At 38.7% G+C, this 15,698-nt stretch overlaps 1 protein-coding gene across 1 annotated transcript in view; it reads left to right on the top strand.

Annotated features, from left to right (window-relative positions):
- The window catches only part of LOC148103472 (Fc receptor-like protein 5), a 10,094-nt gene extending 2,807 nt beyond the window's left edge, over window positions 1-7,287 (top strand). The window contains exon 6 of the mRNA XM_087838117.1: window positions 7,234-7,287. Within this exon, the coding sequence (XP_087694243.1) occupies window positions 7,234-7,287 (54 nt within the window). The remainder of the gene's footprint in view (window positions 1-7,233) is intronic.
- The last annotated feature ends 8,411 nt before the right edge of the window (window positions 7,288-15,698 follow it).

The raw sequence follows: 15,698 nt of genomic DNA, 5'->3' as shown, positions 1-15,698 counted from the left end.
TTGCACACTGCCCTATGTGTTTGTTGTCTGTGGTTAACACAAGCTAACACCTCTGCAGTCGTACAGTTTCCTGTTTATGATCGTTTTTTTAAAGTCACCTGCAGGTGTTTCTCAATCAGGCGTTAGAAATAAATAATTCATACTCACATTAAGTAAACTTACTATAGTTTTATTCATAATTTCCTTTTATAATTAGCTTAACTTAGTTTAACATATGTAGTTTTACTGAAAGTTTAAATGACTTTACTGCTTCATATGTATGTAATTCCAACAATTTGTGTGTTTTGTTGTGCAGACAGTGATGCAGCAGTAATCTACTCGGCAGTGAGAACAGAAGACATCAGTTATGGTCGAATCATCATCAAAGACACGAAAACCAGATCACAGATGAGAGGTACAGCTGCTCTTATTGTGTTTTGTTATTTTTTTTTGTTCACCTTTACCCTTTGATTGTTTCTATTGTCCATTTCGTTAGTATAATTCCTGTCCTCAGATATTTGTTAAATACTATCATAGTAGGTTAAGGACTTGCCTTCATGCACCCATGGGTCAGGACTCTGACATAGCTTCAATTGTTTTGACTCCACCTTTCTCACAAACAGCTCAGAGTGAGCTGCTGAAAACACACACAGACATCCACCACATATTCTTTTCTTGATGTTTGTTTAGTCTGAGACAGTGAGACTACATCTGACACTTTCCACTTTAACGTGAAGGTTTCTACTTCCTCTTGGAGAGAGGACAAATAGGACACATCTGCAGTTTCCCTTGTGCCACACTTGGCCTTTACTAATAACATCGACTCAGCCACAGTTCTGTTTTATATAGATGTCAGGTGTGGTATAACTTTTCACAGTGCTACAACTAAACAGATTAGGCTCACATGTATCTGCTTTATCTCTACAGCGTGTCCTTAACAATGTCTTCCTCCCCTCACTCCAACCAGTCACAGGTGATGTCTGCCCTCCCTGTGCCTGGTTCTGCTGAAGTTGTCTTCATGTCAAAAGCGAGTTTGTCCTTTTTAACTACCTAAAAATGTTCTGCATGTAAAACCACAGCAGCTCCTTCCTGTAGTCTGAAGCTGATGACACTTCTCTGTTCTGGTTTGGCCAAGCACAGAGTTCATATCGTGAGAACTTGCTCTGTGGTGAAGCATCAGTTTGCACTGAAAAAGGTGTCAGATCTGTGGTTGTGCACCTTCAACTAGTTAGGGTAGCTGTTGTTTCTCAGCAGAAGTGTTGAGAAATGCAAAGACCAAGAAAAGCTTCAGCTATTTACAAAAGTTACATACATGTGTTAATCTTCACACAGTCCTTTTAGCTGCGCTCTAACTGCTCTGTACTGCTTGGTACCCCAGTTTTGATCGAACTAGGTTGAGTGGTGGGTTAGATGAAAAGCAGAAAACCTAAAAAGATCTGTGGTCGTGCACCTTCAACTAGTTACAGCAGTTGTTGTTTCTCAGTAGCAGTGTTAGGAAAGAAGACTGAAAAGCAAAAGCTATTTACAAAAGTTACATACATATGTTAATCTTTGCATCTTTGTATTTTTATCTGTGGTCTAACTGCTCTACTATCTCCATAGCCTGGTACACCAGTTTTGACCAAACTAGCTTTAGTGTTGGATTCAATGTAAAGCAGATACCACAAATGTTCTGTTGTTTGCAATGATCTTATAACAATTTTAATATTAACCACACTGGCTGAACCTTTAACCCTTCAAAGCCGCTCCATTTTGCTAACTATTTTTAAATCCCGGTAGCACTGCAACCACGTAAGCTAGCGCAATAATTTTTTTTGCATATGAAACTGGAGGAGTTGTACTTACATTTTATGCCATCAGCTTGTCCTCGGTCACAGTTTCCTTCCACATAAAGCTTTGCAAAAACTGCATAAAAAGCACTTGCAGCAACAAAAACATAATATTCCACAAACACGCTTTGCCGATCCGATCAGTTGTTCATAACACTTCCTACGTTGGATTAGACAACAGCGCGAACTTTTGCATGACCGCCATTACCTGCCCGAAACCGGAAGTGATGTCATTTTGCGGAAATGTAGTTTTTTACCATCAGGACCTTATGAGCCTATACTGGTGTTTTTAAAAGTTATGTTTGACTTTATGACTTTCTGTGTCGTTTCTGAGATGTTTAGGACTCATATTGCACTGCTGGAAATAGTTTATTTTGAAGCACATGCTGCTTTTTTGCAAATTTGCATTATAATATTTATTTTCGTTTTTTCTGCAGTATATAAAAATTGGTGTATTTCAAAAAAAAAAAACTATGAAGACACTCAAAATAAATTTCCTGTGGTGGGAAACTATTTTGTGCAACTTTTTTGTATTTACAGTTCTGAGGGATAAGCCTCTTAAATTTCTCTAACTAGAAATATATGTTAAAAAACAAAAACGATTTTCAATTTTTTTGTAGTTTATTGCATTTTTTGCAATTTTTTGTAATTGCTATGCACTTAATGCAGACATATTATTATAATTTGGGCTATAATGGTTGTATTGATGTATATCAACTTGAAATGCTCCCAAAAATGGCACTACAGCATGTAAAAATATAATATAAGCTCTGGCGGACTTGGTTCTATTCTAGGTCTTAAAGGGTTATTAATGGAAATTTAACTCAGATTATAAATGTACAAAAATCAACCTGTTAAATAATATACCCAAACAAATAATTTGTCTTTATAAAATAATCAATACAATTAAAAAAAATCTTATATAAAGATTTTAACTTTTTGATTAACTCACATAATCATGTCTTAGAGTTAAATTTTACATGTCCATCGCCTGAGAAATTTAACTACACCTGAAGTCGATGCACCCCAAAACGACTTGAACTGGTGTGTTTGTCTCCACGCTTTCTAGCTGCCTTTGCAACCCAGTATCATGACTAAATGTGAAATAGACAATAGACCATTTCACGCTTTGCCTCTTCGAAACATGAAATGGACATGCATGCAGAAGGACCTTGATAACTGGAAACAATTAAGTTAGGAGGATAATATGTATATACATGTAAATGTGTTATAATGTCTGTTTTCATGATTATTTTCATAATCTTGAAATGAAATGCCTACCTCTGCTGTTACAGCAACTTACTGGAACTTCTGCATGGGTGTACATTTCACATTTTGAAGAGGCAAAGTGTGAAATGCACATGGTAGACCAGCCTGCCTATTACATGGTTTGCCATGATACTGGATCACCCCAGGTTCTTGTCTCTTTAACAGCAATCAGTATCCCAAAAACACACACGCTCTCAAATAGGTGTGTTCAGAGTGAGGCAGCTTGGCCAATTGCGTGATCTTTAAAACTTAACTATTAATGTCATATCTCTCTTAGCTTCTTATAATCTATTTAATAATCCAAGGAATAAAATAGGAAAATAGTGCAAAATTATGGTATTTATTTACCACAAATAAACAACACACCACAAAAGAAAAAAACAATAATATGTGGGTGGTTGACTCAAGAAAATATAACCCCTAGTAAGCCAGCAATGCTAAGTAGCTTAACAAAATAGTTTACCTAAGCTAGGAGATGATGCATCCCCAGACACACAACAAAAACCCTTCCCATTCAGCCAGGTGGTAATAAATCAGCGAAGCAGGAGGGATTAGTTAAACATTAACCGCATGTACATTTGTCAGCTCACGTGAACACAAAGAAAATAATTAAACTAACCTGTTGCAGGCCTTAGCAGAAGATGCTTGAGTATGTTGAAAGCACACCATCCTTGCTAGCTTGCAGCAGTCAACACTTCTTTAGTGTTGCTAGCAGTTCTGCAAACCACGTTGTTAAATCTTGGTGGCAAAGAAGGAAACTGCTCCGCACTGGTGGTGCAAAAAGCTAGTCCAACTCAAATTTAGCATAAAAAAATTCACAGTCCAACTCTGCCTTGGGAAAAACACAGCAGAAGGCTTTTTCTTCACTGAGGCTACTGTGGGGATAAACCACAACAGGGGTGTTGCTGAAGCTTTGTCAGCTAGTTGTTACCTGTAGACATCCAACAGCTTACTCCAGTAGTGATGTTCAATTTGTGAACGAATCGTTCAATACTCGAGAATCACTTTACTGACCCGTGAATCATAATTCACAAGCCCAACTGACTCACTGACTCATCCCTGTTGCTGTTAGCAAACTAATTCGCTTAGTAGAAATATATCTAGCTTATAATTAAAATTGTGGGGGGGGGAACAACAACAGCCAGTTTCTTAACAAAAGCATTTCTGCTCTGAAATGGAAGAAAAAACCCTGAGTAGAAGCTCACATCAAGAAAATAGCTCCTCGGTTCACAGTAGCATCGTTCTGCTAACATGCTAACAGGACATTTGAGCTACTCACCCCCTCCCTTCCTGTGCTGAATCGTAAGCGTAAGCGAATCACTCAGGACTCGCTCACCCCCTCCCTCCTGTGCTGAATCGTAAGCGTAAGCGAATCACTCAGGACTCGCTCACCCCCTCCCTCCTGGCTCACAGCTTCTTCTTCTTGGTTGGCAACCAATGTTAAGGCGCATTACCGCCCCCTGGCTCACAGCTCAGTGAACATTTAGATGAGAAAATATATGTTTAACACATTTAAGGAAAATACTAATAAAATACAAATAAACGAAATAAATGTTTATTAAGCAATTTTGATAGGAAATTGCTTAATTTTAGAAATGTTTTTGCTCTTTTTTGCTCTATAAAATAGTTGTTTCTTTTAGAATCATTCATCTTAGCAGTGGGATTTACATGAAAAGAGAAACAAATTAAGTTTGAGTGAAAATGTAAATTTTTTGCACTCTCTGGTCAACTGACTCAGTGAATCAAATGACTCAAAAAACCCAAATCACTTTGGTGAGTGACTCATTAAAACTCGATTCAGTAAAAAGAATCAAATTTACTATCACTACGGGCCACCGTGACCTGACCACACCCTCCTCCTTTCTCCAGTATGGTTGACCAACCAATCAGGATTTAGGAAACGGAATCTCACGCAAACATACAAAACACTTTACAAACACCTTGTATGTATAGATTATGCATATTATTTTTTTACATATTTGCACCAATTATGAAAATGTGAAAATATTAAAGTGGCATAACTTTGCATTAATCTGCAGTTAAACTATTAAACTGCAGTTTCCCCACTTTTTATTTACTTTAACTCTGAAGTTTTAGACAGAGGTGATGTTTAGTTAATCTGCATACAGTATAACCATCATGACTACATTATTTCACTGTACTGTTGTTGTTGTTGTGAAGTAATTTCTGTGTTTTTCTTTTCTGCAGATATTTATTCAGCTGCAGGCTACTCAGTACTGAGAACAGGAAACATCAGTTATGAACAATTATGCTGTCACACCAAAGAGAAAAAGAGGTACAGTTGCTTTCCATTTAAATGCAGCCAAGCATTCATTTACTGGTTTGGAAAGACCATGCTCACATCAAACCTTTTAAATAATCATAAGTGTGTGAACAATAATTCCTGTGAGCCAAAAGCTGAGGTTGCAGCCTGCTCACAGGTTGTTTTTCCCAATAATCTGTATGGTATTATATAGAGGTGATATATCCCTAATGTGCTTATCTCAGGCCAAAAAAAAAAAAAAAAAAACCACACAATATCCAATTAAAACAATGTTTTCTTGAACAAGGGTATATTAAATCACCTTGTTTCAGGCAGAGAATAAAACCAGAGGCTGTACAAAGGTTCAGTATAAGATAAAGAATGATTATTTTAAACCCTGTATCATGTAACGCTCCTCTGGAAATGAAGAGTTTCACTGTAAATATGGATAGATTATTATAGATATTATACATTATCTGTCATCTCCTTCCAGAGTGATTAAAGATTAAACTTTGCTGTAGGGCACAGGGAAGTGTAGTGTGGTGCATTTTTACATCCACACAGAAACCTAAAAAATCTGGGTCCTTGTGACCAGCCTTGTACTTTTATATTATGGTTTATGTTCTGAGTCCTTGGCTGTACTGTTTTGATTATTGTTGTTTCCCTAGGTTTCAGTTATGGTTGTCAAGGATTTAGTTCTTAGGTTTTGTGTGATGGCTTCCCGTGTTGTGTCTGCTGTGCCTTTCTGTCCCATGTTTCAGGTCCCTATGTTGTGTCTCCCCAGTCTGTTAAGTTTACATGTCTAGAGTTCAGTCAGTGTGTTTCCTGTTTTACTTTGAAGGTCCGTGTCTCATGTCATTGTTTCTAATTTTGCTTCCCTTGTCTCGTCCAGCCTAAGACAGAAGAACTGTGCTCTCCTTCTGTGTCACAATCCCCTCGTTTTCCCTCAATGTATTTAAGCCCTGTGTTTTTCATTGTTACTGTTGCGTCAGCCCTTATAGCTGTGTGTTTCTCCCCCTTGTGCATTAGTTTTCCCCAGTTTAGTTTTGTATTGTTATTTGTGTCGCCTCCTCGCCAGCAATAAAGCTGTGTTCTTTTTGAGTTGTCAAATTAAGGGTCACATGGGAACTGGAGCTTGTCATAGCTGTCTGGGTGGACTACACACTTTTACATGTCAACAGTTTTTCAAATGTATTTTCAAAATCTTTCATGGAGTCACCAAGAACCAATGAAGTGAACTAAAACAGCATATATTGGACTTTTTAATGCAAATGCTAATCTGATTGTTTCAGCTCTGTGGGTTTAAGGTTTGGGTTTTGTTCATTTAACTTTAAATTAAAATGGGAGCAGTGTGTAACCTTTGTGATTTGTATCTGAGCTGGTTCCCAGTAAAATCTGAACTGGGACTGTGTGAAGCAGAGAGGTGGAGATTGGAGGTCTTGATTGAACTACAAAGCTTGTAATCATGTTTCCTGTTGTTTGAACTGTGTGTGTTTGTGTTCAGACTTTAAACCAGAGCCAGACGTTGTCTACTCTTCACTGAAGTAGTCCACCAGTCCAACCACTGACGTCCAGCTGCTGGTCTCTAACTGGTCCCCCCAGTACCTCAGAGCAGAGGACATCCACATGTTGTTCTTTATTTTCATTTTTTTTACTTACCTGAACAACTATGATAAAATATATGAGTATGTATTTTTACCTGGAGTTTTAAAATTCAATTTTCCTGTAAAATCATCAATAACAATAAACATATGTTTGTGTTTTAAGGCCACAGTTAAGTTTCCTTGTTGTTTTTTATTTAAAATGTGCCTTAAACACCGTGTTCTTTTCCCCAGCTATTAACTTTATCTGCATTAAAAGATTTTATTCTGTGTTATTCGTGTGGGTTTCAAGCAAGATGTCAGCTATGTGGTGTTCAGTGTCCAGGTGAGGTCCTCAGAGTTGTAGACGCCAAGGTACCTAAAGCTGCTCACCCTCTCCACTTCAAGGCCCTGGATAGACAGCGGTGGGTGAGGCCTCCTCTTCGTCCTCGTGTCCACAATCATCTCCTTTGTCTTGTCAGTGTTGAGGGTGAGGTTGTTGTCCTCACACCATGACACCAGACCAGACCTCTCTCCTATAAGCCGCTTCGTCCCCTCCAGTGATGCGACCGATCACTGCAGTGTCGTCCGCGAACTTCAAAATTATATCATCTTTGTTGGAGGCGACACAGTTGTGGGTGTACAGAGTGTAGAGGATGGGGCTGAGGACGCAGTCTTGTTGGACGCCAGTGTTTGTAATAATGCTGGCTGAAGTCCTGTTGCTGATCCTGACAGACTGACGCCTGCCAGTCAAGAAGTCCTGTAGCCAGTCACATAGAGTGGGGTGCAGGCCGAGTGTTGCCAGCTTGTGAATGAGTTTGTGAGGGATGACAGTGAAGCTTCAAAAGGGAATGATTCACATATGAGGTCTGCTGCCACCTACTGGTAAAACTGGGTGTTACTTCAGCGCTTGAGCTCAAAAGTTTTGATGACAATCTTAATATTGGTATTAAATAAAGACTAGTGTTAAAAGATTGATGCTTTGATTCTATCACACAAGTTCAGCATGTAGCTGACTGAAATCTGTTAAATAAATATATATTTTCATTTATTAAAAACAAAACAAAAGACACAGTATGGAAAATTTATTTTGTTTGTTTATATTCTTTTAAACAACAAAAGCTAAACCAAAGCACTTTAGAGTCAGACACTTTTATACTCCAGGTCTCTAAATTATTTAGTGGTCAATTCATGTTTTTTGAACTAACAAACAGATGATGATTCATCTCATAAATCACAACAAACTGATCTCACCAACATACGTTGCCTTTATAGGTCAACAGCATCAATACTGGTATCAGGAATATTGACCCTGGATTTGCTTGGTATCAGACTTATACCAGAATTTGTAGTACTGCACAGCACTAAGCAGAACACCTGCTTTAATGTTAGAACCCTGACCATGTGGTCTTTATGAGAGGACCTGGGCAGCTGTTTTGGGATGGCGTTGACCTGGCAGCTGCTGGTTGGTTCCCCATTAACAACTGGCTGTTTTAAAAACCCTTAAACCAGCAGTTGTTCTCATGGCAGCAACTGACAGCAGCAGACCTGTTCTTGGCCTCCAAGAACAGGTCTGCTGAACACTACCTTGTGTGTAGTGTTGAAAATAGTCTTTAGTTTGGTTTTGTTTCACACAGAGCTAGGTTGCACTTCTTTGGAATAGCTTGTTTGTTAATTATTTTGGTCTTTGTTCACACCAGAGTTAATGCTTTTAGCTTTGGTGTTATTAGAAGCAATAAACCTCACTTTATGTTATATTGGCATTTGGGTCTGGCTTTGGGGACTGGGGGCAGAGACACCTTTTTTAACCCTTATGTTGGTCCTCCTAGACAGAGACTTAATATTTAACGTTCAGAGATCTCTCAGATGACCACTGAAGTAATTTGGGTTTAAGTGCCTTTTAACAAAACAGTGATTCTTGGTGTGGTAGCTGGGCTGGTGCAGCAAAGCAGTGAACGTGGTAAGGGGCCGTCCTTCGAATTCTGTTCTGTCTGCTTTTGTACCTTTTTTTTTTTTTTTTGCTAATTTTGCTAATTTTGCAATTTTGGCGTCTACGCCTCCAGCACTCCTCGCCACATGTCTAATCCACACTTCCCCAAAGTAGCCAGCTGTGGTGAGTGACAGAGACTTTGTTCTTGCTCTTTTAGAGACAGGGAAAAATATGGACAGACACTGCTAACCCCAGTTCCAAAGGTCCATGCCATCGCCCGCTTTGGGGATTAAACCAATGGGTCCCTTTCCAGCTGAGGCTGGAGGATTCCCATCTCCAGAGCCTGCTGGGAGCCCTGCACAACAACAGCCTGTTTCATCTCAGTCAGAGGCCTCAGCGACGTTTGGTTATATCACGTCTCAGCCAGAGGTCTGCACTCTACCTCTGACTACCGATGTGTTGAAATCCCCTGAAACACTGTTCCTGTTTTATTTCCAGTCACTTATTCCAAAGTGTTTACTGTCCAGCCTATGATCATAAATAGCTTCCTTTTTCTCTTTACCCACTTCAACACAGAGGAAGGAAGTGAATATTCGCACACAAACACACACACACACATGCATTTGCATGCACACTCATGCACACACACACTAACAAGAATCTTTGAAATCACTTTATAAAAAGAGAGATGTTTACAAAACAACAGAAACATTTTTAAAAATAGCTCCATGTTTAGCTAAAGCTTGTTTTAAAGATGATGAATGTACGTAAACTGTACACACTAGCAGGAAATGAATGAGTCCATTTGTACCAATAATACTCACTGAACCAGTTTGACCAGGATACTGATGAACACACAAACACATACATGCAAACAGACACATACTCAGTGCTGCTGATGATTGGACAATTGTAATCAGTAAATTATTGATTTATTGATTGATCAGATCATTCTGAGGTGACGACTTCATGAAGAGTTTTCACGTCTTTCTGAGACTCACTTCTCCACAAACTCAAAGCTGACTTTAAAGATTCCTCCAGATGTTTTCAGAGTAAACACTATCAGATCCATGTGTTATTGTTTTATTTTTTTCAGGAAATGTAGGCAAGAATAGATCTTTGCTGTAACTTGTTTTGAGCAGCCACATATCCCACGTAGTCAGCATTCAGTTTACTGAGAAAGCACAAACCACTACTTGTTTCTGTTCACAGACGTTCACAGACGTTCACAGACATTCACAGACTTGGCAAAGTTTAGTCTGTAGACACTGACAGCTGGAGTGTAAAACTGATTCATTTTGATTTTAAATCAATTGTAACTTTTTTCTGATTTAAATTTGTTTTTCAACCCTGAAGATGTTTCCTGACATGATTGTGGTTATGAGCCGATGACGTTATGCTGACAAAAACTACCAGATGGAGACAAGAACAGAATAAAGTAAGTGGTTTTGATCACAGTCAGTGTGTTTAAAATTTTTACTAATAATGTTTTTGTTTGTTTTCTTACATTTATGAACAATTTTTTCTGCATCTATTGTTGTTGTTACCTTTGCCAAGGAGGTTATGTGTTTAGTAGCACTAGCATGTCTCTCATTCTGTCTGTCAAAGTTTAATAAAACGAAAACGTTTATTTGTATTGACGTGTACCAGCTTGTAGAGAATAATATCAGGGATTATATCTATCTATCTATATATGGGTATTCTATCTGGGTTTTATTGTTATTCATTAGAACAAGTTGATGTAAAGTGGGAAGTTGTCTCCACATCTACCTGTGTCAGTGAAACAAGTCCACTTCCTGTTATGGTCACGCCTTAGTTTGCATTTTTAAAATTTGTTAATCAAATATCTGAGCGTACAGTGGTTTCTCTGTGGCGAGGTCACAGATCTGGGTGTGTCTGTTTAAAACAGCAGTTTACTGGTCAGTTCAGTCAGTTTGGTACAGAGGAAATTTGTTAAAGATCATCTTTACAGTTTTAGTTGGAAACATTTACTTTTGTAAACTGTATCTCTCCCTTAGAGATGGGGTGAGGAGTTCAGCCATCTAGGAGAGGCTCAGAATAGAGATGCTGCTCCTCCACATCAAAAGGAGCCAGATGAGGTGGTCCGGGCATCTGACTAGGATTCCTCCTGGATGAGGTGTTCTTTGGATATCTCATGAGGCCCTGTGTGTGCCCCAGGGCGTGATGGAGAGATTATGTCTTTTGTCTGACCAGGGAACAACAGTAAGTGTTTAAAATGACATCTTTCAGTCTTTTAGATAATCTGACAGGTTGACTGAAGTCTGTGAGCTTCAGTGGATTAACAGATTGTTTATGTTAATCCATTTGAACCAGGATTAAAGCTTCACTTTAATGGTTACTGGTTAAATATGAATGTCACGTTGAGAAAGCATCAGATTTACTGTTGTCTGGTTTCATCTGTGAAAAAAACATCATATGAAATGAATTCAATGTGTTTTATCATCTAAAGAACCAAAAGCTGTCAAACTTTATCTGACACAATATAAAGAAGAAAATCACCTCCATCACAAAGAGGAAGTGTACTCAGTTACTCTTCTGTACTCTGATTACAGTCATGATTTACAAGAAGTGCTGCAAGAGTCACATGATCTTTCTGCTTATCTTAATTCCTGGACTATTTGCTGCTAATCATGTTTTACATGCGTTGTCCTGCTTGTGTTTCCTCAAAAAATATCCTCTATGAAATTATATATATATATATATATATATATATATATATATATATATATATATATATATATATATATATATGTATATATATATATATATATATATATATATATATATATATATATATATATATATATATATATATATATATATATATATAATAAATTTTTAGAAGTTTTGGGTGTGTTTCTAACACACATATTTTCATATTTTGAAAAATATATATAAAATACACATTAGAAATATATACATAAAGTATAGGCTACACATACCTGTAGTATGTAGGGAATGTCTCAAAGTACAGGTGGATTAAAAATGATGACACAGCAGCCACTGACACTAAAACAGTTTCATTTCTAGTGTTAACTCACTGCCAGCGAAAAGACAGGAAGTTAACATTTAGTGGTTCCGCTTGGTCACTCTTCACTTCTCTTCTGCTGAGTTTCGTCATATTTGTCCTTTCTTTTTTTTTTTCTGTCACCTCACAGGAGGAGAAAACATAAACAGCAAAAAAGGAAAACATTTACATTAAATGAAACTGGAGGTAAACAATCAGGTTTTTCTTCTTCTGAAAAAAAAAAATCTCACATGATTGCCGAAGCAGTTGATGCTTTTCTCTCTATTCCTTAATTGTTTATCCCTTTGAGAGAAAAAATCTGAAATGTTTCTAAATTTAAAAAAATAAATAAAGCTTCTAAAATAAAGTCACTTTCTTGTAAACTAACATGACAACCATAATGAAAAACAAATCTAACTACATTAAATCTGAACTTTGTCTGTTTGGATCTACAGTATTAGACAGCCTAAGCTAACCGGAGCTTTGTTAGCTCTAAAAACAAGCATTGAAATCATTTCACAACCAGACAGATGAACCAACATAACATTAAAACAAAAAGCTTCACATTCAAGTAACACTTATTTTTTTTAAAGTTTATCAAACTGTAAGCAAAAGCAGGAAATCTTACACACACAGTTTTCTCACTGCTGAAGCAGTTTAATCAATTAATAATCAGTATAACAGCAACACACACACACAAAGAAAAAAAAACTAATTTCCACTAAGACAGAGCTGCTGAGGATTCAATGACTCATATGATCATTAAGTTACTAATTTAAATTTTAACATTATTTAAGGACCAATGACCACATTTTCTCACTTGATGAAGTTTAGTTCTTTAAAACAAAGAATAGTGATTTAAGAGCTTTTCATGTTCCCCAAAAGTTGATTCTGTTCATCTGGACGCAGCGTTTTCAGTCGGAGAAACGTTTCGTCACTCATCCAAGTGACTCACAGCCATTGCAGGCATTCCCCAAGTCTCTGTGAATGGTACTCATTGCCATTGATCAGTGGCCATTGGTCAATGGTCATGAGAATTTGCATAATTAAGATTAAGGGACTGACCTCCCAGCCCATTGTTCCTTCAGTGGGCTGGTTTCATTCATTATGCAAATGTACTGTTTATAAGATTGGGGAAACCTGCAGTCAGCTGAGACTGAAGAAGTCACTCTTTTTTACCATTTAAAGACACATTAACGCTTTGTTTCCAAAAGGATCAATAACCCTGCAGATTACTTCTGTTGTGTAAGATCTCCACCAAAGAACAACTTTAAGTCAAAACAACACTGCAACATTAGCAAGAACAATCTAAACAATCTATAACCATAACATGTACAGTGAACACATTTTTCTTAAAATCACATAACATATCGTTTTCTAGAGGCAAGAGGAAGATTATATTTAGCCATTCTCAACATGCAACACAGCCCCCCAAAGACAACCTGCCTGGTCATCCTCCCATAACTCCTGTCTCTGCCCTCTTTGGAGGGTGTGGTGTGCATCCCCAGTGTCAATGTCATTTTGTACCATTAGGGCTCTTTTACTTGCCAGAGGTAATGGCACTTCAGGCTTTCTTACAGTGGATGTAACTGCAAAACATCTTTTGTGGTGAGAATTTCCACAGTCTTAGTGCCCAGATAAGGGCAGTTCTGGTTATGCCCATCATAGCTTTCTATTTTGCCAGCGGATCTGGATCAATGATGCAGTAGTCTTGTTTATTGGCTAGACAAAACTTGTATTCAGCATTGCAGAAGATGTGTCTTTCCTAGCATTCTGCCCCATTCACTAGTGACTGTGGACCTCTGCAGGCTTCTAACCCTGTGGTCTTGGGTCATTAGTACCAGGAAGAGTTCTAGAAGAGTGTGGAAACCAAGGAGAGTGTGGACCCCGTGGAGCCTCTGAAAACTCCTCATATGGTGCCATTGATATCACAGTCCAAAAACAATCCATGTGTCTTACCCACATGGCTAACCCACAATTGTGACTCAGTGAGGGAGAATAGGTTTCTGAGGACAGCCAGTTCCTCCATTGTGCTACCCCACCACACTCTGATGGTGCTTGGCTTTATGGATTCGGTGCTGGACAGTAGCTGCCGAAGAACTGTTCAGTTGGGCAGCCATCTGCACTTGTAAAAGGGTTATCAAACTGTGTGGCATAATGTGGCACTGCCACATGGAAACACTGACACGTGGAAACCAAGGAGAGTGTTGACCCTGTGGAGCCTCTGAAAACTCCTCATATGGTGCCATTGATATCAGAGTCCAGATACATCTGTCTTACTCAGACGTGACTTAGTGGGGAAGGAATGGTTTCTGAGGAGAGGCATTTCCTCCATTGTGCTACCCCACCCCCATTTTCATGATGGCTGTGGTGCTGGGCTTTATGGACTCAGTGCCAGAGAGTAGCTGCCGTACAACTGTTCAGTTGGGCAGCCATCTGCACTTGTAAAAGGTCCGTCTCTTGTGGCATAATATGGCATTTTCATGACACCTTGTCAGGAAGCTTCTGACGGAGGTATTAGGGACAAGTTTTACTGTCCCCCATAGTTGCCTTTTATGGGGATGTGCTGAAGCACATCCTGAAGCTGCTGTCACCAGGGGTGAGCTGGTTGCCTGTGACCTCGGAGAATGGTGCTTTCTCAGCCAGTTCTCTCCATGTCCCACAACTAGGCAGGGGTGTGAGGCTCTGTCAGGTAGGTTAGAAGAATCTCCCCCTGGACTACCTGTTAGTGGAGTTAGGTCTTTCCTCTTGTTTATTCAAGTGCCATTAATGGCTTGTCGATGGGTGATAAGTTCCTCCATTTTTCTCATGTCTTATTCTTTTAAAATTGTTACCAACTACTTATCCCACTCATGAAACGTATGTAGCGAGCTGAGGAATCACACGGTATAGAATGCACAATGAAACACTAGAGCTTCAGTTAGTGCTCGATTCCTCCAAAACGAAATTGTAAGTCAAAAAAACATAGCAACATTGGTAGGAAAAAAACAAAAGAGCTGCATAATCATAACAAGTGTAATAAACACAATGTCCTTAAACTCAAGAAAAACTGAATTAAATTTGAATTTAAACTGAAAATGTTACTTTAATTAAAATGTGGATAATCCAACAACAAAATCAAGAAGTCCAGAAAACCCTGAGCAGCATAGATCGAGAAACTATGAGGGCTGGCCGGTTGGTTAGCAGCAGAAACGGCTTGACTGTCATTGGTGATGGTGACTGGGTAGATCAGGAGGCTTAGTCAGAGGCCAGCAATGGTGAAAAAGACTTTGATGGCATGACCAGAGGCCGTGGCATCAGTGGCCGTGACAGTGGATGGCATCGGCGGAGTTGAAAGAACACCTCAGTTGGCTTAGCTGGGCACTGATATCACAGATCTAATCTTTCCATCTATTTTGTTCTGCTTATCTGGGCGCCACTTTAGGAGGCTTACTCCAAGGCAAACAAGGAGGCCAAGGCTATAGTTCTCCAGAATAGCTGTGGTTTTATGGAGCAAAACAGCTAAATGCTGCCTCCTAGATAATGCAATGTCTATATTTTTATAGTGAAAATATTTTGTCCTGCTGCTGTAAGGTCAAGGAGAATGAGGATGGTGATGGTGATGAGTCCAGAGTCAGCTGCAAGCCAAAGATCATTTGTGATTTTTGCTGAAGCTGTTCCTGTACTATGTAATTAATGGAAGCCAGACTGAAACTGTTCATACAAATTACTTCCGGTGAAATGTCTATGAACCTGTGCAGCCACATCTTTTTGATAATTTTGGCTAGGAAAGACAAATTTGCGATAGGCCTGAAGTTATTTAAATGGGTAGGGTCTGAAC

The sequence above is a fragment of the Neolamprologus brichardi genome, chromosome 3, assembly GCF_056152115.1.
Source record: "Neolamprologus brichardi isolate AB-2024 chromosome 3, ASM5615211v1, whole genome shotgun sequence".
In the NCBI taxonomy this organism is placed as follows: Eukaryota; Metazoa; Chordata; class Actinopteri; order Cichliformes; family Cichlidae; genus Neolamprologus; species Neolamprologus brichardi.
The sequence above is the reverse complement of the archived record's forward strand: the minus strand, read 5'-3'. Positions and strand labels throughout refer to the sequence as shown.